We start from the raw sequence: 22,306 nt of genomic DNA, 5'->3' as shown, positions 1-22,306 counted from the left end.
TGGATTTTGGGGCCCAATGGTTTCCAGGACAATGCCATCTTTAGTGCTGGATGGGATTAACTGTCCAAAGAAAGACCCAGTACACAACTTGGAGGTCCTCCTAGACTCACAACTCTTCCTCAATGAGCAGGTGGCAGTCTTGGCTGGGAGAAACTTTGCACAGCTTTGTGTTGTGTGCCAATTGCACCTGTTCCTGGATCAGCAGACACTGCTCACAGTTAGTCACTTATGCTCAACTCACCTACAGTTTGGATTACTGCAATGAATTCTATATGGGGCTGCTCTTGAAGAATATCAAAAGTTTCAGCTTGTACAAAAAATAGTGGTGTGAGCAGTTATGTGTGCTCTTAGAATAGTGCATGTTATATCTTTGCTCTGTGAGTTGCATTGGTTGTCAGATTGCTTCCAGTCCAATTCAACTGCAGATGCTGTTTTTGACCTATAAAACCCTTCATGGCATGTAACTGGGCTATTCAGACAATGCCTTTCCCTAGTCTTTCACATTTTGCCAGAGTAGGCATGCTACAGGTACCATCAGCATGGGGGGAGGGGCGTTTCCTTCATTTTATGGAATATTCTTTCCTGCAAAATTGTTACTTTCATCCTTTTGATATTCCACAAGGCTCTCAAAACCTTTTATAGTATCAGGTCTGGGGTTCTCAGGGAATTAAAGACCTGCTAAAATTGCTCCATTCCTGAGGTAGCTAGTTTTATTTTACTCTCTCTTTGTCTAGGGTTTGTATGCCTGTTTTTATATTATCTACCATTTATATATTTTTGCATCTGTGGCTTTTATAATGTGGTTTTACCCATTTATGGTGTGACATCCAAAAGCATCTTTGGTGAGATGGGTAGCTATATAAATTTGATTAATTAAATAAAAAAAAATATCAGCATTACCAACAACAGATATAAATGTGTGTATGTATATACAGCATGTATGTGTGTGTGTATGCATATATATTCTGTCAGTGAATAAATGAAAAATGAATGAACTGGAAGGGATCTTGGAAGTCTTCTAGTCCAGCACCTGCTCAAGCAGAAGAACCTATACTATTTCAGATAATAGACTCTAGACTCTTCTTAAAAACCTCAAGTGATGGAACGCTCACAATTTTTGGAGGCAAGCTGTTCCACTGGTTAAGTGTCTTCACTGTTAGGAAGTTTCTCCTTAATTCTAGGTTGCTTCTCTCTTTGATTAGTTTCCAACCATTGTTTTTTGTCCTGCCTATCGGTGCTTTGGAGAATAATTTGACCCTCTCTTCTTTGTGGCAGCCGCTCATGTACTGGAATACTGCTTATCATGTTACCCCTAATTCTTCTTTTCTTTAGACTAACCAAACTCAAATCCTGCAGCCATTCTTCATATGTTTTAGTCTCCAGGCCTTTGATCATCTTAGTTGCACTTCTCTGAACTTTTTCCAAATCTCAACATCTTTTTTGTAGTATGGTGACCAAAATTGGTCATAGTAAATTCCAGGTGTGGTCTTACTAGGGTTTTATAAATGGAGATTTGTTACATGAATAGAAATCATGTTTTGAGTATTATGCAACAATAACACAATTGTTGTACTAATATTTCAACCATGCCATTTCAGAATTATTGTCAACACACATTCAGCCTAAATTATCTATAGTTTTTTTTTTAAAAAAGATCTTCAAATTGGAATGCTTTTGTATTGCTGCTAACAGATAAGAACATAATACCATTATATATAAAGCTTTCATAGTACAAGTAAGTTTCACATTTAAACATAATTCTCCTTCAAATATGTTACAATAGTTTTTAAATGTACTACATGGAGATTTGAAAAAGATTTGTTATATGCAATACAAAAGGCAGCACTGCCAATAAAAGGTATCAATCATAACAATGTATATTCTTTTGCTAAATAAATGCAAGATTACAATAATAAAACATGTTAATACACAAAAATAAACCAAAAGTTATTATTCTAATGTATTTCAAATGTATTGCCAGGTTGTATTCAGCATTAACAATCTATATGGTGAATTCAAATTGTTTTTATAGTCAGAATCACACTTGGTTATGTACTGCAGTTAACAGAATAACAGCAGGTAATTCCATTACATGTAAAGCTTTTCATAGCTCATTTTCCAGATTGAGGGATTTCAGATAAACAGTTGAAATGTGACTGCTAATGATAGATCATGCCATTTACAGATAAGATTTCTCCTTTCCAGTGAATGAAGTTTGTGTATTATGTATGAACTTAATCCTAGAAACCATAATTAAAAAAACAATTAGTATGTCTTAATATAAAATACATAATTCATTTTAAAGACAGTTATATATGCACACATTTCTTTATATACAGTTATATACATGAAATACTAACAGATTCCTTTCTTTACTGCTCCTTTATACTTGTATATCTGTATAAGAACAAAAGCCATAGTGATACTAATATTTATAGATACTATTGTAATTCCACTGAAATGGAATATTTTAATATCCCTTGTTAAAATTGAATTCCAGATATTGTATGTTATATGGAAAAACATAAGAGTTTTTCAAGCTCTTCTCATTCCTCCTCTAAGTCTGTCCACAGCCATTTGTGGCATCTCTGCCTTAATCTATTTTCAAATTGCTTATTCTTTATTTACTTTCTACAGCAATCTGAATTGATAATGTTTTCTTACCTTTATTTTTCCTTCAGCATTGTGTTTATCGAGATAGGCTTGAATGCCTGCACCATAATCAGGATGAACATCAGTAAAGTTTTTCACCTAAATTGGCAAAAAAAAAAGTTGAGGTCAACTTTTATAATTCCTGTACTGATGAGGACAAGTCAATTGCTATAGGCACCGATATCTGAAATTTCAACAAACCAGGAGTGTACTTACTCAAACTACTGATATGACAAAAGTACTGTTTTTCAATTGAAAAGCTGAAAGTTATTTTTACAAGAAAAATATTATTTATCTTTCTATTTATATAGAATAGAATAGAATAGAATAGAATAGAATAGAATAGAATAGAATAGAACAGAATTTTATTTGTGTGAGATTAGACACACAAGGAATTTGTCTCCAATGAAGTTCTCAGTGTACATGCAAAGCAACAGAATTGTCATCATCATCATACCAATAATAGGGGGTAGTGAAGGAGATAATAAGAATAATAATGATATTACAGCCATACTATACGGATAAATATGCATAGACTTGTAAAAACTAAACATATCTAAATCTAATTTTAAAATTATTTATCATAAGGTCTTTATTCTTCTACAAAATGAAATACTGTATATTCAACACTAACATTAATCTGGACTGGAAACTTGACAACTTACATTTTTATTAATTTTCAAATTAAAATGTTGAAAAGGCTCCAACAGAACAATTGTAAGGCTTATTCAAAAGAAAACTTTAATTGGGCACAATGCACCTTACATTATCCCCATCCCGCTCCCACCAGAGATCATCAAAAAACATGACCAATGCCATTTCCATCCCATATCCAGGCCTGAACCCTGATTGGAAAGGATCTAGACATTCCATTCCATCCAGGAATCTCTAGACTTTTCCTGAAAAGGGATACTTGGAGACAGGTTGGAAATTATCCAACACAGTGGAATTTAGTGATGACTTCTTAAAAAGAGGGCAGACCACAGCCTCCTTAAAATGCTGGGGCACCCCCCCCCCACAGGGAAGTATTAATCACCACCAGAACCCACCCGCATGTCAATTCCCAAGAAACTTTCACAAGCCAGGATGGATCTAAAATACAGATACTTGCACTCATACTCCCTAGGTTCCTGTGCACTCCCTCAGGAGTAGTAGGGTTAAGCTGTTCCCAGGGCAAGAACCTGCCTCAGATGTCCCTACTAGACCAGCAACCACACCAGCATCTAACTGGAAATAAAGCCGATAAATTTTGTATTCAAGAAAATCAGCAAATTCCTCAGCACACCCTTTCAGGGGGACCTTTGTATCTCCTTCCCCAGGACAAGAAGGTTCACCTTAAAAAATCGCTGATCGATTATCTGCAGTTCACAAATCAAGGATCTTTACAGTTTGGTATCACCAAGCATAAGGTTCACTACCACACATTTTTCTAGGAAAAGAAACTGGCAAATCAGAGGCATTCTCTGGGCTACCCATGGATTGCCTGACCCAAGCCTTAAGTGGAAAAAGCACACTGGATTTCATAAAAATCAAAATAGATTTTTCAACAACATGCTTTCCAAGTATTTTTCTTCTGGAACACACAATATCTAACAGAGTACAAGAAATATATATATATACTTAAAGAAAATGAACTCAACAACTATCTGTATTTAAAGAAATATGATACTGTAGAGCAGGGGTGTAAAACGTGTTGTCACAGTGTTGTCACATGATGTATCGTGACTTTTTTTCCCCTTTGCTAAACCGGGCATGGGCGTGGCCATGATGCATCAAGGCTGTGGACTGCGAGTTTGACACCCCTGCTGTAGAGCATGCATAACTCCATAATCCATAACACTAAACTGAAAAGAGATATTTAGTTATAAGTTATATATAGTTATATATAGTTAACTAATACTATAAACACACGTGTGTGGAGAATGAGAGAGAGAGAGAATGAGACAGAAACAGAGGCAGAGACGACAGAGACAGAATGAGAGTGAGAGTGAAAGAGAGTGTCCTTGACTTATGACCACAGTAATGGGACCAGAAAATTCATCATAAAACAGTACAGATGTTAACTGAGTTTTCATATGACGGCACTCAATTTTACTATCTTTTTTCCATGGTTGTTCAGCAAATTATCTATGCTCATTAAGCAAGACATCACACACCATGATTTATGACCTCCTGCCAGCTTCTCTGCTGACTCTGTTTGTCAGAACATCTCGGAGAAGATTGCAAATGGTGATCATATGACTGTAGGATGCTGCACCTGCCAAGGTCCCAGATCCTAGTCATGTGATTCCAGGGATGCTGAGGTGTCATAAGTCTGAAGACAAGTCATATGTCACTTTTTTCTGCACTGTATAACTTTGAACAATAATTAAATGAGTGGTCATTATCAAAAGCTTCTATCCGTTAAGCAAGGACTATCAAAAGCCTTCATCCATTAAGCAAGGACTATCAAAAGGCTTTATCCAGAATTGTATGCCGGCAGATGTGTGAGACCAAGAAAAGACACAGCTGCTTTAAAGAGTTATCAACAGATGATATCTGTGTGTCCTGCATGCTCCAAAATCCAAAGCGTCTCAAATTGGAATTTCTGCACAACCTCGTGATGTATTACATTGGTACTTACAGCTCTCCTCTGGATGAAAAGCTGAGCATTCTTAAGATGGTTGGCAATGTTCTCACAAAGCCTCATGCGCTCTTCCTCATTCAATACTTTGACAAAGAAATCCCGTACCTTTCAATAAATAGTGAAAGCAATCGTTATACATATATCTTCTGCAGACCTAATAGAAATCTTCTACAATTCCAATTTCATGAATTGTATCAACCTCAGCTATTAAATAAATGAGAATAAACTGATGGCTATTTACAATTATCATGGAATTCTCTCTGCTGTTTAAAATGTGAAAAGTTTTTCCTTCTTTTAACTCCGCACCCCCACCCCCATTCATATGTTATAAACAATGCACTAACAACTGACTGCCTCTTTAGCCAAAGCAGCTCTCAGAGCCACATCTGGATCAAGCAGCTTAACCTCCTACCTCCTCAGATATTCCCTAATTTTCCTTCAAGGCATTATTGACAGAACAAATATAGTCAATGTACAAGCGGTCATTTAACTATCTTTTAAAATTATATCAGGCACAGAACAGGTGCTTTGAGCCCGTATCAGGAAGTGTCATACCGCATCTCCACCACAATCACATGACTGCATCTTAGAATCTTGGCAACCATGGGCGGGTTCCAAATCCCATCGCTACCGGTTCACGCATGCGCGTGTGGTGCTTCTGCACATGCGCAGAAGCTTCTGTGCATATGCAGAAGCGTCTGGGTGGGTGGGCGGAGCCTCCCGCCACCGCCGCTACCGGTTCTCCCGATCCAGTGCAAACCAGTAGCAACCCACCACTGTTTGCAACCATCTTGCCTTTATGACTGGTTACGTCATCTCACAGTCGTGATTTGTGAGTGTTTGCTAGTTACTGGCAAAAAATCCACTCATTTAAAAAAATGGGCTCACTTAAGTGTGAATTCATTTAATGACCACAGTGATTTGCTTAATGACTGCCACCAAAATGTTGTAAAATCTGGTCCATTCATGAGAGTGCCTTGACTTACGACTGTAAATCCAGTCCTAATTGTGTTCATAAGTCAAGGACTACTTCCAAATATTATTTTTTTTATAAAAAGGGGGAAGGGAATATTTTTGAATTATCTGCAGTATAGAGGACTGGCACCTTATAGTAATTTTGGCCAAACCAGGAAAATAGAGGACTGACTCCAAGAGACCGAATAATGTCCCTTTTATACATGTGGACAAAATCGAGTAACAAAAGTTGAGAGCAAATAGGAAGCCAAAGCTTAATTACTTGAGGATAGAATTATATCAAGCAACTGCTCTCAATTTTTTGTTTTAAATTAGATGCTTGGAAGATGTACAAAGGGAATGTTGATGATAAATTTACCTTGCTAACAAAAAGAGAGAAAAATAAAAAGTGCCCTTACAGAGACAGTTCATTTCCAACAGTTTATTTCCAGAACATAAGTAGTTCTCAATTTATGACCACAGTTGAGCCCAAAATTTATGTTGCTAAGTGAGACAGTTGTTAAGTGAGTTTTGCCCCATTTTATGACCTTTCTTGCCATATTTGTTAAACGAATCACTGCAGTTGTTAAGCTAGGAACAAAGTTGTTAAGGGAATCTGCCTTCCCCATTGTCTTTGTTTGTCTGAAGGTTGCAAAAGCTGATCACATGACCCAGGGACACTGCAGCTGATCACATGATCCAGGGACACCGCAGCTGTAATTATGAACCAGTTGTCAAGCATCCAAATGTTGATTACATGGTTATGATGATGCTGCAACCTTAACATAAGTATGCAAAATGGTCAAAAGTAACTTTGAATTGTCACTAAATGAATAGTTGTAAGTTGTAACAGGGCATTTCTACTTTATTTACTTGAGAGACGTTATCCTCAACTGAACTATTAAAACGTTGTACATCGCCTGAGATAAATACGCAGCTCTCCTTCAGAGCGGGTTGTTCCTCAGGGCCAGTAAAACTATTTGGGTAATAGTTTGGAGCGCCACCTACGGGAAAAAATTACAATGGATTAGAAACAGGACAGAAGCAGCAAAGAGTATCAGCTCTGCAAACACACCACTATGTCTTACAACCAAAAATTTGTTTTTGCAAGCTAATGGCATTTCTACAATCCCTTTTCAGAGACTTGAATTCCTTCAAGCTAAGTCTATTCTTAGCTGCTTCCAATTCCCAAAACAAACAAACAAAAAAACTATTTAGGGCTTTGATTCTCTGTTCCTGTAATTATCTTGACAACGTAAGAAAAAAAGCCTGAAGGTGAAATTAACCCACATATATTTGCAACGTTAATTGATTCACAGCCATATTGCAATGACTGTATTGTAAAAATTGTAGTATTGTGGGTCTATTAATTTGCTTCAGTAGTAATAAAAATAATGCATTCATTTATTATGCTAACTTTTGGCTTGTTCTGGAATCATTTGTGGGGTAAACATCAATGGACAGATATTGTGCTAATCAGAGGTGGGGAGGCTGTAGGCCCTGAAACCATTTCTAAAGTTCTTTGCCTTTGATATACAACCTCGTTTCAGTTATATAACACTTGAGATGAAAAGCACATAATAATTGCAGTGAAAACCTATAGTTTGTAAACTTCAGTACCCACAGACTCTGCTCACCCAGAATGTGCATGTGTCTATATGTGTGAGTCCGTTCACATGTGGATGGATGGATGAGAGGGAGGGAGGGAGAGAGAGAGAGAGAGAGAGGGAGGGAGAGGGAGAGAGAGAGAGAGAGTATTTTTTTCACCATCATTGCGTTACACATATCCACACTTACCTATTTTGGGTCACTGCCCTACCAACCCTGGACTGTAACCTGCCAAAAGCTTTTTCATCATGTAATTTTTGAATTATTGCCTGAGATCACATTCTTGTATTTCAATTCTAGGATAAGCTTGACATCTCAGAACTTTCTTTTAAAAAGTTACTGCTTTGATAGTCAGTCCTCAATTTACAACTGGTTGTTTAACATCTGTCCAAAATTACAACGGCTTCGGAACTGGTGTTTTACAGCCTACAAAGACTTTCAACCACTGTAAAATGTTGTGCCACCTGCACCATCCTGTTATCTCGATCTGGGTGCTTGGCAACCTGTTCACCCTAACAAATAGTGGCCAAGCTAATAAATAGTTGCCAATCATGTGATCACCATTTGCAATACTCTGCTGGTTTCCCCAGAAGGTCAATGGGGAAACCAGCAGGGAAGGTTGCAAGCTGTTGCCATCTGCAGGACTCCCTTTGGCAGAGTGCAGAAATCAGATTCTGAAGTTTATATAATATGCTTAACCAAACTATCTACATTCTAGTATACTTCAGAAGTCCCCAACCTTCTTGAAACAATAGACACATTTGAAATTTTGAGAGCATAACTCAGAAATTTGGCAAAATGGTTGTCTTAAGGATGATCACAAAACATGTTTCAAGAGCCTATATAGAGTGTAAAAGCAGTGTTGGGAAAAAACCCAACACTGTTTTCTTTGCAGTATACTAGCTTTCCATGAACTGTTATTTGTGTGTACACAAAATATATGTTATGACCCTGGTGGTCAAGGCAAAGCAGGCCTCTTGAGAGTCCTTTATTTCTCTCAAATGTTCCAGCCAATGGCCCTCCAATGATTACTAAGTCTCCACCCCCACGCTACCCCGAAGGCAGCCACTCTCAATCCCACAAACAACAGCCCCTATAGTATAAATAAAGCCCAGAGAGTAGGAGCATGCTCACAAGGCAAGGTCCAGGGTTCCAAATCCAGTCCATAAGGTAGAGTCCAGGCACAAGACAATGGCAGTCCTCAGAGCAAAGAAAAAATCCAAGGCAAGAAGCAGTTCCAAAGGCACAGTGAAGCAAAGGCCAAAAGCAGTCCACAAGAGAAGGGCTAGATCCAAGACAAAAGGCAAAGAGCAATCTTCCAAGCAAGACAAGGCAAACCACAACATGCACGAGTTGATGCACCAAAGCAAACTCCCCATGGCTTCTCCTTCAGTTACTCCACTCCAAGTGTTCCTTGTGAGGTGGGGTGGGGCAATTTCCTCCCAAGTAACTTTGCACTTTTAAATTAAATTAAAAAAACCTTGCAGTTCATCTCTGGACTTGCCTGCACTCCGCTCTCCTTGCCCTTGGATCGAGTGGAGGAGGCAAATGTTCCTCATCAGATGAGATCTGCTGCCTATCAGCATGACTGCCTGTCAGCAGCCAATCTTCCCATGTCTGTGCAAGCAGGCAGGCAGCTCTCTGTCTGGTCGACCATCTCCCCCAATGTTTGAGGGGCTGGGACAACATTATTCTCAGCCCCTGGCCTCCCCAAACATGCCAAGGGAGATGTGCCATCCCTACCAAACAATCCCAGTTCCAACTACTATTACTCTGAACCAGGCTCCGAAGGGGCCATGACAATATGTGCTTTGTGTATATACACAAAGAGCTCTGGTGGCACAGTGATTAGTATGCAGTATTGCAAGCAAACTCTGCAGATAGCCTGGAGTTTGATCCTGATCGGCTCAAGGTTGACTCAGCCTTCCATCCTTCCAAAGCCAGTAAAATGAGAACCCAGATTGTTGGGGATAATATGCTGACTCTGTAAACTGCTCAGAGAGTGCTGAAAGGACTATGGTATTCAAATCTAAGTGTTATAGCTATGTATGTATATGTAGAGCAGAGAGTTTGTCTGCTGGATATATTGAATGAGGCATAATACCACATCCGAATCTAAACCTCTTTACAAGCCCATATCATAAAAATGAGGGAGAAATTGATAAGATAACATAAAATAGAAAAGAAGAAAATAGCTATCAGTTTATATGGTTTAAGTAGTTAAGCCGAGTTGTCAATGTAAATGAAGAAAAGGCACTTGCAAAAGTTACTCTAAATTACTGGCATAACCCAGCTCCCAAATGTTATTTTCAGATTTACCCTGATTATCAGAAATGCACATAAATCCATCTCTCTGGTAATTGGCCACCCTAGTTCGGTATGGACAATTTACAGGAATTTGAAGGTAGTTGGGTCCCAGACGATGTCCGTGGGTATCTCGATATGAGAAAAGACGACCCTAGAAAAATATATCATGGGGGTAAAAGTGAAGAAACAGGCAGCTTTTTCCTAGGTTTTTCTCATCACTGCCTGTATCATCACTGCTTTTGAAAGATTATTGCTGGTCCTACTCCACAGGAGGGAAAAGTCTTGATTTCAGAGGACCCAAGAACATGGCCCAGAAACAAACCTGTAGATTCAGATCAAAGATATCTGTTAAATATAGCAGAAAGTGGCAACAAAAGTAGAACGATGACTTTGATGCTTTCTTAGTATCCCTCAGACTCTTTCTTTTCTTTCTTAAGTAATTTATAATCTAAGAAGTCCTCAAATTAATGATGTAATTAAATAACAAATTTACAATCTTTCATAACTATATCTAGAATGGGCGTCTTATAACCAAATATAACTTATAACTTCCTTGTGTCAACTTCTTCCAGAGCTTAAGACGTAAATAATGAATGGTGTACTTTTTACAATTCTTTTAGCATTCAGAGGTGAGAACAAAAAGTCCAACACACTAAAAAACTGAAAAGCATGGAACAAACAAAAAAATTCTAATACCAAACAGATTGATGTTAACATGTTTTCATTATTGCAAAAGTTATCTGATTGAGAGACCGAGTTGCCTAGTCTCACAATGCAACTAATAGGAAAAAAAATCTATTCTGGTTACCTGTAACATTTTATCAGGGCTAGGTTCAATTCCTGGAGGCATGTTGCTTGGGTCAAAGGCCAATTGTTCCACTTCAGCAAAATAATTGACGGGATTTTGGTTTAATATAATTCTTCCCACAGGAATGAGAGGATAATCTTTGTGAGGCCAAACCTAGAATATATGACCAAGATGTTTACTATATCCAGCTTGAGTTTGCAAGATATAGAAATGTACCTTTTCTACTCTGTGCTGTACACTGGACAAAAGGTCACAAAAATATACTCACCTTTGTTACATCAAAAGGATTAAATGGAAACGATTCAGCTTGTTCAAATGTCATAACTTGAATGTAGAAAGTCCAAGAGGGGAAGTTTCCATTAGCAATTGCATTGTAAAGATCACGCAGGCCATAATCCGGATCTTCAGAAGCCAGCCTTTCTGCATCTTTGACAGAAAGGTTTTTAACTCCTTGATCAGTCTAAAAATATTGAAATGCTATGTTAATTAGCAATTTGTTACCAAAAATTACTAAATGTAATTATAAATCTATGTACAAATATATATTGTGAAATTATGTATACAACACTATGGATGGAAAGAGTAAAATTAGCTACCAACAATTACTAAATATATAAATAGTTTTTCTTAATATATACCGTTACCCCAGGAGTGAAATGCTCCCGGTTTGGACCGGATCACCTGATCCGGTAGCAATGGTGGTGGGTGGTTTGGAGAACTGGTAGCAAAAATCCCTCCCCCCCCATGCCCAGCTGAGCCACGCGAGCATCAGAGGCTGTTTTTTTTACTTTTAAAAGCATTTTTTTCTGCAACCTCTTCGGCCGAAAAAAAGCTTTTAAAAGTAAAAAAAAAAAGCCTCTGATGATTGCACAGCTCAGCTGGGATCATCAGAGGCTTCTAAAAGCATTTTTTTCTGCAACCTCTTCAGCCGAAGAGGTTGTAGGAAAAAAAAATGACTTTAAAAGCCTCTGGCAATCTCAGCTGAGTTGCCTGATCGTCAGAGGCTTCTAAAAGCATTTTTTCTGCAACCTCTTAAGGTTGTAGAAAAAATGCTTTAAAAGTAAAAAAAAAAAATTGGCCACACCCACCCAGTCACATTATCCCCCACCACCAAGCCACACCCACAGAACCGGTAGTAACAAATTTTACATTTCACCACTACGTTACCCCCTAGGTCATCACAAACGAGATGATGGCCTAGTGGTGAAGACTCTCACCCACCACTCAGAATGTTGAGAGTTCAGTGACAATCCTGGGTAATGGCAGATGTCTCTCTCTTAGCTTATAAAAAAAAATCTGCTGCCAACTTCAAGTAGGAATCAGGAAGGGCATCCGATCAGTAAATGCTTAGCTCCATCCAGTCACCCAGATTCTACTCCGAATTAAGGAACTACAAGATTATTTTTTAAAAATGCACGCCTCAACCCAGTAACAGCAATCTGCATTTAAAATGTAAATGTGCTGTAAGAGAAAGTTTATAAAGTTGCTATACAAGAAACAAACCTAGGCCCAAGGATATATTGTGAAATTATATGCAGGGAAAACAGTATTATGGGTGGAAGGAGTAAAATTTTCCAACTGTCAGGGTTTTGACCGATGCCCTAATTAAATCATGAGCTTTGAAGGAAAATAAAAGATTTTTGCTAAAAGTAATATTGTTATTATTTAAAAATAGGAATGGATATGAATGCAAGTGGCTTTGCCTAGCAATTTAGTGCATGGTCAATACAGATAGAAAGAAATAAGATACATTATCAGAAGGAGCAGTCAGGGCAGACGTTTGACGGCTCAACATAGAAGAGAAAATAGTAACAGTAGGCCATAATTACCTTTACATGAAATTTGCAGTACACTGCATTGTCATAAGCATTGACTAGCTTAAAAGTATGTGACCCATAGCCATTCATGTGACGGTGCCCATCTGGAATGCCACGATCGCTGAACAGGAATGATACCTACATGAGCCAAAACAACGTACATAGCCATCTTTAATGAGAACATCGAGGCCAGATTCCATTGACCAACTGTCTCCTTCCGCACAAGGGTATTTTCCAATTGTATTTCATGCATATTTTCATCCAGCCCTACTCAATATCTATAATGTTGTATTGCAGTTTCAGGACATTCATTCGAGAAACAAGAATAATTATGCTCCGTGTAGAGAATGCTTCCTTTCATACACTCATGTTTCAGAGGAAAAATGGTGTCTGGGCCAGTTAGCAACATATTAAGGGAAGAAACAATCATATATACTGTTAAGTAAAAGTTACACACAGGATGCAGTGTGGTATAATGATTAAGTCATCAGGAGAATGTGAGTTCTGGCCGTACCTTATGCACAAAGCCAGCTTGGGCCAGTCACTATTTCTCAGCCCTAGGAAAGAGGCAACAGCAAACAAGAGCTGTTGTTGTGAGGAAAATAGGAAGAAGGGCTATTTGGTATGGTTGTCACCTTGAGATATTTATAAAAATAATAAAGGTGAGATTTAAAAACAAATATAAATATAAAACATGGTTCTTACTCCTGAAGAGTGTTCAGTTGCAAGCTTTTTATAGAAATCAATTGAAGATATACCACTTCACTTCACTGAAAATATTTATGGAATAACTACTCAGAACAAGTCCAACAGTGTTTTTAATAACACTGTTTCTCAGTCTTTTTTTTTTCTTAAAACAAACCATCATTTTAATTTCTGTAATTACTGATTTTAAAAATTGTTGGTTTTATCGTGATAATTTTATTTGATGTATTTGTGCTGTCTTTGTATTTATATTGTTCTTTTGGTAAATTGGTGTAGGAGAAAGAGCTACACAATAAGTAATATATCTACAATTGAAGAACAATTTCTAAGGAACATCTCTGGACTGTGTGCAACAAATGATTAAACTTAATTTAGGAATTAATCAAATAAAAAGAGTAGGAAAAGAATTGAGGCCTTTGAACTATGGTGCTGGAGAAAACTCCTGTGAATCCCTTGGACTGCAAGGCGATCAAACTGGTCAGTCCTAGAGGAGATCAACCCTGACTGCTCTTTAGGCGGCCAGATCCTGAAGATGAAACTCAAATACTCTGGCCACCTAATGAGAAGGAAGGACTCACTGGAGAACAGCCTAATGCTGGGAAAGTTTGAGGGCAAAAGAAGAAGGGGACGACAGAGAATGAGGCGGCTGGATGGAATCACTGAAGCAGTTGGCGTGAGCTTAAATGGACTCCGGAGGATGGTAGAGGACAGGAAGGCCTGGAGGAAGGTTGTCCATAGGGTCGCAATGGGTCAAACACAACTTTGTGACTAACAACAACAACAATCATCAAATAAAAATATCTCCAATATCTTCCCAATAAATCTAATGCTGTCTCAGAACATCCGAAATTATTTTCCAGCCTGGAAATAAAAGAATTGGAGTTGCCTGTGTGAAACTCAGTATTTCAAATATTAGCTTATGTTACTGAGCATTTACTACTGCAGTACTGCATTCTAACACTGTGTAGTAACACAGTGGTTAGAATACAGGTGAGAATACAGTACTGCAGGCTAACTCTGCCAGGAGTTCTATCCTGACCGTAGTATGTAGTAAAATGAGGATCCAGGTTGTTGGAGCAATATGCTGACATGCTCAGAGAATGCTGTAAAGCACTTTGGAGCAGTATAAGTCTAAGTGCTATTGCTATTCTATTACAAATTCCCATAATTAAACATTCTAACTACAATAATATAAAGGTAACACAGATTCTGCAAATCTTTCCATGGGGAAAGATGGATAATTTCTTATAAGTCTAAAGCAAGTTTTGAAAGCAGTCTGGAGTTTTTCTTTAAAAAATTAGTCTTAAACTGGGTTAGCATTATTATTATTATTTAATCTTTTTAGTTGCTCATTATATGTTATGAAATTTTTATTGATTTTGCAAATATAAGGTAACAACAGATAAATAACATTGTTCTGCACCATAATTTATGGCTTTTATACACACTGTATGCATATTTCTATATTCATATTTCTACTGGCAAAAACAAACATATGAATTCAAGAAATTCTAGACACTACCCTATTTTTCTCTCCTTCCCTTTATGTTTACAAGAGTGGAACTAGAACAAGAAATGGCTGAGTGCAGCTTTTGGGCTTTTATCTTAAAAAATGAAGATACCATAGAAACTAAACCCCATTCTCTTCTCTCTTTAGAACTTTTTCTATGATGAAAAATATAATTTAATATAGAAGCATAATAAGAATCAAGTTTTTAATTTGTATCTCCTGGTCTGTGTCATTTCCTCTGAGCTCAAGATGAAGAATAGAGGGTTTAAATGAAACAGATTAAAAGGGACAATATTATACCAACCAAAGATAATTTGATAAGAAAAGTTTTGGAATGTGCAGAAATGAACAAACTTACAAAGGAGATACAAGAAAAAGAGGAAACAGAATATTATATAGTGTGGGAGAAATGATATGAATGGTTAGAGGAGAGAGATAAAAGGCAAGGAAAGATCAAATAAGGAAGATATAGGAGTAGAAATGTAATAACAAATAAGAGGAAACAGAAAAATTGCAGATTGTAGAAGTGAAATTGTGTACACTGTTATTTATATGTATATATGTAAATAAATTAATATTAGAATTATATGTATAAAGGATACATTGAAATAAGGGAGAAAAAATGGATAAGTAAGAAATGTTTTACCGATGCGAAATTGTTGGAAAGAAAAAATTGTTAATTTTAAAATTAAAAAAAAATAATTCTAGATTAATTTTAACTTGTTAGTCTTAATTGTACTTTTAACTATTAAATTATGAGATTTGGATTCAATTTTTTAACTTTTTATTAGATGTTTCTTAACTGTTGTGAGCCGCCCTGAGTCCGGCTGGAGATAGGGCGGCATATAAATCTCATTAATAATAATAATAATAATTAATAATAATAATAAAGATTCTTTTTTGTTTTTTTAAAAAATGTTTAATAAAAATTATTTTTTAAAAAAGAAACAGACTAAAAGGGGGTAAAATCTTACCTGGTGCAAAGATTCAGGGCAAAGACTCCAGAAGTCCCATGCCATGTTTGGGTCTTTCAGATGTGTCTGTGGATTCCTCTTTTGAGTATGGATAAAAGATGGAAACTAACAGAGTACAAAAACAAAGAATTAAAACGTTATACACTTAAAGTTAAATCTACAGGTAGTCCTTGCTTAACAACCATTTGCATAGTGACCATTCGAAATTATAAATTCATTGACAAAGGGCTTATGACTCGTGCCCAAAGTTATGATTGTTGCAGTGCTCCCATGATCTTGATAGTAATATGGTACCTGTTTGTACTTATGATTGGTTGCCCTACACCATGTGATCACCATTTGCAGTGTTCCCTGTCAGCTTCCCCAGAATTACAATGGGGAAGCTAGTAGAGAAGGTTGCAAGCCACTGCTGCTACCTGTCAAGAGAACTTCCTTTATTTTCTTGGGGCTGCCTGAAAAATTTATATCTTGAAATGTAAGGATTTCGGCATGGAGTGTTTGCAACATGGAATGTTTATAACCAGCCACCAGAGACAAGAGGATGTCTTCTCGTTTCTGAGGGCTTGCTGAAAAAGATCCAACCCAAAATTGAAGCAGGATTTTCAGCCCAGATGATTTATAGCCACAGAACAGAGAGGTAGCACAGTAGGCAAGAAGGATTGTGGGGGAGGCCTTGGGAGGACCGGTGCAGACTGCATAACAATGTCTCTCTGTTCAGGGACTGAAAATCCTGCTAGTATTGTTCAGCTCCTGAATGGAGAGGCAACGCAATAAGGTGCAGTAAAGAATGTGGAGTGCCTTACAGGGTGGGGGAGGCCCGGAACAGATTGCGAATATCTATTCATTCAGGGGATGAAAATGCTGCTTGTATCTAAGGGGAACCACACTTGTATGCAGTCTACACTAGCCCCTGCCCACCCCAGAGTCTGTAAAAAACATTCCACTCTCCTTACCTGGAACTCCTATGAGATGGCTTAAAGTCTGCAATTGGGAGTGCTGAGATTGCAGCACTCCCAATGGGCAGGTCACATATTGCTTAACAATCACTTTGTTTCACAACCAAGATTCCCATCCCAATTGTGGGCATTAAGTGAGGATTACCTATATTATGGATTTCCTTCCAATTATTAAATTATCAGAAATGAAAATAAAATGAACCAAACCACTGCATTCTAGGTACAATAATTAAGATTGTAATATTGCTTCTGCTTGTTAACTTCTACTGTCAGATACTCATTTTAATAGAACTCTTGTGAAAATATTAATTAAAATGAAGCTTGGTCCTAGCAAAATAAATACTATTGAATCATACCACCCCATTAAATGTTTTGAAGAATCACATCTGTAATTTGAGAATACTACTGATCCAGCAACAAGTAGTTTAACAATAGACAATTTTCTATTTTGGCTGACATTAAAGACTGTCTAGAAGCTTTAAAATCCATGTAATAACATTTTGAATGTAGAACAATCGTGAAGAGGAACCTAAATGGGAAATAATCCAAGTTAGGAATATTTATTTAGAGTTAATTTCAGAGCCATTAAATTAATGGTTTGAATGTGCTCACATATGTGGCATCACTGCAATTGGAACATTTGAGATAGAATATTTATTTTTATTATTATACACATTCAAATGGCATAGAAGACCCATCAAGATAACAACAGAGAACCTATGAAACATAAAAGACACTTATTATTATTAGCCATATTTCTATGCCGCCCACTCTCCAAGGAGTCTGGGCGGCTTACACCAAAGACAGTATATTAAATAGCATATTGCCCCCAACAATCTGGGTCCTCATTTTATCCACCTCGGAAGGATGGAAGGCTGAGTCAACCTTGAGCCGGTGAGATTTGATCCGCTGATCTGCTGAACTAGCAGTCAGCTGAAGTAGCTGCAGTACTGCACTCTAACCACTGCGCTACCTCAGCTCTTGTTAGAAGATGTTGCTTTAGATCAGTGGTTCTCAACCTGGGGGTCGCGACCCCTTTGGGGGTCGAACGGCCATTTCACAGGGGTCGCCAAAGCCCTCTCTCGCCCCCCCCCGCCTTCACTCACCCTCACTCTCTGCTCTGTTGGATCGCCGGCCGTTCGCTTACCCCGCCCACTCCCAATCTATTGCTGCCTCCTGAGTCCCAACTGATGGCTAGAGGAAAAAAAACTTTAAATTCTTGCCACGGGGCTTCAAAGAGCCGCCCTACTCTCAGCTGTTTTGCAGAGGGCTCTGTTGCTAGCTAGCTGCAAAGAGATAAATTCCTGGAGCAGATTTTTTTTTCCCCTAGCTATGCTGAAAAAGCGAAATTGAAAGTAAGCAGGGTCTTGGCTGCAACGTGACAAAATGAGGCAGAGAGATTTCTTTTTCTTTTTCCTCACCAAAAAAGGTAGGTGCAAAACTGCAAACAATGGGAAATTTAGGGCAAAAGAAGAGGTTCAAGATTTTAAAACACAAAAGAAAAAAAAGCTCTATTTAACTAGGGAATTGTAATAATTGAGATACTATTAATTGTATATTGTGTTGAAAGCAGAAATGGTTAAGTTGTGGTTTGGAGGAATATATGGGGAAAATTATTTGGTTTATTATTATTGGTAAATATAATTAATTGATTTGTAAGAAATTGGATTGCATGGAAATAATTGGAATATTCATGTTCATATTGATTAATATACAAAAAAGATAGTTATATAACTAATTGATTTATATTAAAATGTTGAATTTGTATTAAACAACTGTATTACATAATTACATAATTAACCAACGTGAGGATGGATATAAAAATAGATGACAATGTGAAGGGGAATAATATAGAATAGAAGGGAAAAATTGATTTTTTTTCAATTCTCTAATCATCTCTAATTAAGATTAGAGATGAGGATGAAGAGTAATATTGGTTTTTTAAAAAAATAGATGAGGAATAAATATGGTAAAAAGGAAATACAGAAATTGTAAATTTAATTGAAATGACTAAACACTGTGTTGGAAGAAATATCCTTCTGGGTTCTGCTCCAAGTGGGGAAAAAGACACTGGAAACATGGAGACTGCTTGGAAAGATGGTTTAATGGTGGACAGGATCACATGGCTTGAGTTCCTGAAAAGAAAAGGGGCAGATACAGTAAATCCTCGGGTTTTTATGCTCTCTCTGGCTTTGCATTTCTTGGGGCCCTGAAAGAGTATCCTGATTGGTTGTCAGACTCCCAGGGGGTGGGGGTCTTAGCTAGCCTTGCTGGCTGATGGTCACATGTGCTTCCCAGGTCACATGCTTCCCAGGTCACCTGTGGTGAGTTTCGGTTGCTAGATGGGGCCCATTGTGTTAGTTTCTGTTGCTATTGTGTTGCAAATGTCCTTTGACAAAGGATTGACTTTCTGCCTCTGGCCCATTAACAAAGGGTGGGGGGCAGGAAGGTGGGAGCTGCTTTGTCTGTAAAATATGCTTCTCCATTTCTCATCCAGGGAAATATAATATTCTGCCTTTTTAATATTTCATTCTTCTAGGAAAGGGGTGGGTGCTAACCTCCTAGAACTGTTTAAATTTGTGAACCGGCCAAATACTCTGTTCAAAGAAAATAAATTGTATGTTTGTATGTGTGTTTCTAATTACTGCTATTTATTCATATTTGTTCTCTTTTATTCTTTAAAGTTTAACAATTCATTCTTTATCTTAATATCTTTATATTTGTTTGGGGTTGGCTTTCTTCCCTTTCATCTTTTTTATTGTACAGCAATATTTCTCCTCAAACCTACCAGCTCTGTCTTTTCTTTCCTTCTTACTTTCTCTTCCCCCCCCTCTTCTTCTTCTCCCTACTTCCTCTTCCTTTCTCCTTCTCCTCCTCTCTTCCTCCCTCTCTTACCCTCACTCCTACTCTAATTTTCCTTCCCTTCCTTCATCCCTCTCTATTGCTGTATCCTTTTATGCATATGGAGTACTCAGAGGGCTGAAAAGGTTATTTTTGACTGGTCCTCGCACTTTTGACCAGTCCTCGAATTTACGACTGTCCTCACATTTTACGTTTTTTGCCCTATTTTATCACCATGTTGAAGAGAAGCAGTTGTGAAATGAGTGACATGGTTGTTAAGAATGCTACACAGGCATAAATGTGAGGATGGTCATAAGTGTGAGGACCAGTCAAAAGTCCGAAGACCTGTCAGAAATGACTTTTTTTAGCCCTCTGAGTAGTCCCTATACACATAGCCATGGCCACCCGGTCACAGGACCAGCTAGCCACGCCCACCCAGTCACATGACCTCCAAGCCACGCCCACAGAACCGGTAGTAAAAAAATTTAGAACCCACCCCTGGTTGGGGGTCACCACAACATGAGGAACTGTATTAAAGGGTTGCGACATTAGGAAGGTTGAGAACCACTGCTTTAGATACACACAATCTTCTTTTTATTTACTTTTTAGACTCCCACAAATCATAAATATTAATAATGTTCCAATTTACCAGCATTGCATCTCTAATGAAGAAAATGGGAGTGTTGTTCCCTACAAGATCCCAATTTCCATCTTCAGTGTAGAACTTCATTGCAAAGCCTCTAGGGTCACGAACTGTATCAGCTGAGCCTGATTCTCCAGCTAAAAAAAAAAATTCCCATGATTAAATCCTATGCTCATAGTCTAATATCCTGAACGACATTGTCAATTCAATGATTTACTGAGGAATCTATAATACAGAAGGTTTACATTTAAGAGATAAAGAGCAGAAGCAGAATAGCACAGAAGTAATATAAAGTTCAGAGGAATAGCAGGAAGCTAGGAAGAAGTGACTTAAATAAATGGAAACATTATTTACAAATTATCTTTTAAATACAAATAATTTACAGAATACGTTCACCAACTACATGCAGAAAAATCACTGATGAAATACTTTTTAATTTTACACCTTGGTTTCATTCTTTTAAATTTAAATTTAAATAAGATGCCCATTCAGCAGATTCTGGACAGCTTACAAAATATAATGCTAAATTAAAACAATTAAAAACATAAAACAAAACAAGAGGCTATGCAAATTAAAAAAACAAACATTTCAATCAAACTGTCAAATAATGTTATAAATTATATGTAATTAGTCTTTCAGATACATGCAGACATAAATATCCTTTAGAGAAAGAATATACTGTACCTGTATTTTGGGTATTCATAAAACTTGCTCAACAATACGTGTTGTTCCTTTCCTGCGGTAGCCTATTTAATAACATTCTATAACTCAAGGTATTATTTATTAAATGACATTGCCCAGTTTCAATTAAAAACAGCATATAAACATCCACTGAACTAGATTAAAATGCCACACAGACACACACACAATGAAACTCCTTTATATATGAAGCAAATTCGCGAAATATGATGCACTGAAAGTCTGCAAAATGGTTACCTTACCAACAGTTGAAAATCGAATAACCATTGGAGTTCTTTTGCCTATGTGCTCAAATACTTTTGCCTTGCAGTATGTGGTGATATCATGTGTCACTTCAAAATAGCCAAATGCTCCTGAAAAATAAAAAGGAGTTACCCTGTTAAAAATTAAAAAGATTATTCCAAGGTAGATAGATTTGGAAAGAATCTCACTTATGGTAGAAGAAGCATTATTTCAGGAACTTACATGTACACATTCTTATGATTTTTTTTTTAAATGTTGATCGTTACTATAAATATAGCATCTCCTTTTAATGAAGAATCTCTGATTCAACAAAGGATTCTGCTAACAGAAAGGAATAAATCAACTTTCACTATTTTTTTCTTGTTTCTCCCCACACACACTAATGTAAAGCAAATGAAATCTTAGCCATTGCATACAAATGGTTTTTATAGACTGAGCAATGGTAATTTCTAAATATTTCTATCTATAGCCTATCATTCTTGATTAGATATGTACTTAGAAAGGGTGTATTACATGCCAAAAAAAAAAACCCAGAACCTAAATTAAATATTAAAAAATGCATAGTGAAACTATGCTTATCTCAATATGAACCTCAGAATCATAAATACATTTCTGAAGCAATAAATGCAAAGAATTTTTCCTCTGGACAATACAATATTTCTTGATTTTCTTGAAAAATTTTGAGAAAATATTATGAGTCAACTGAAAGTTGACAAGTAAACTATGGCAGGTTAATAACAGTTTATTACATATGCTCTTATATATGTTATATGATAGTACGTATGATACAATTAAGCAAGGACTCAGCAGAATAAATCATGATTTATGAATAATGTACTATTACAAACAAAGTGAAAAAAAGTTAGAACAAGATCTCTTTTTCTAACATTAAAGAGGCTTAATCCGATTCTAATATTTTCTGGTTATTTCTATTCACAAATCTATGAGCCATACATGATTAAT

The 22,306-nt window shown here is 37.1% G+C and overlaps 1 protein-coding gene across 1 annotated transcript in view; it reads right to left on the bottom strand.

Moving 5' to 3' along the window:
- Window positions 1-2,179: 2,179 nt before the first annotated feature.
- Window positions 2,180-22,306, bottom strand: part of LOC139307849 (catalase-like) — a 35,628-nt gene continuing 15,501 nt past the window's right edge. Inside the window, exons 3-13 of the mRNA XM_070931197.1 lie at window positions 21,343-21,453; window positions 20,408-20,538; window positions 15,962-16,066; window positions 12,785-12,910; window positions 11,224-11,415; window positions 10,956-11,108; window positions 10,160-10,298; window positions 7,106-7,236; window positions 5,276-5,383; window positions 2,652-2,751; window positions 2,180-2,226 (exon numbers count right to left, since the gene is read on the bottom strand). Coding sequence (XP_070787298.1) covers window positions 2,180-2,226; window positions 2,652-2,751; window positions 5,276-5,383; window positions 7,106-7,236; window positions 10,160-10,298; window positions 10,956-11,108; window positions 11,224-11,415; window positions 12,785-12,910; window positions 15,962-16,066; window positions 20,408-20,538; window positions 21,343-21,453 — 1,343 coding nt within the window. The remainder of the gene's footprint in view (window positions 2,227-2,651; window positions 2,752-5,275; window positions 5,384-7,105; window positions 7,237-10,159; window positions 10,299-10,955; window positions 11,109-11,223; window positions 11,416-12,784; window positions 12,911-15,961; window positions 16,067-20,407; window positions 20,539-21,342; window positions 21,454-22,306) is intronic.

This window comes from Pituophis catenifer, unplaced genomic scaffold (genome assembly GCF_029215685.1).
Source record: "Pituophis catenifer annectens isolate HBS135680 unplaced genomic scaffold, rPitCat1.0.hap2 SCAF_1, whole genome shotgun sequence".
NCBI lineage: Eukaryota > Metazoa > Chordata > Lepidosauria > Squamata > Colubridae > Pituophis > Pituophis catenifer.
Note: the sequence above shows the minus strand (reverse complement) of the source record. Positions and strands in the feature narration are given on the sequence as shown.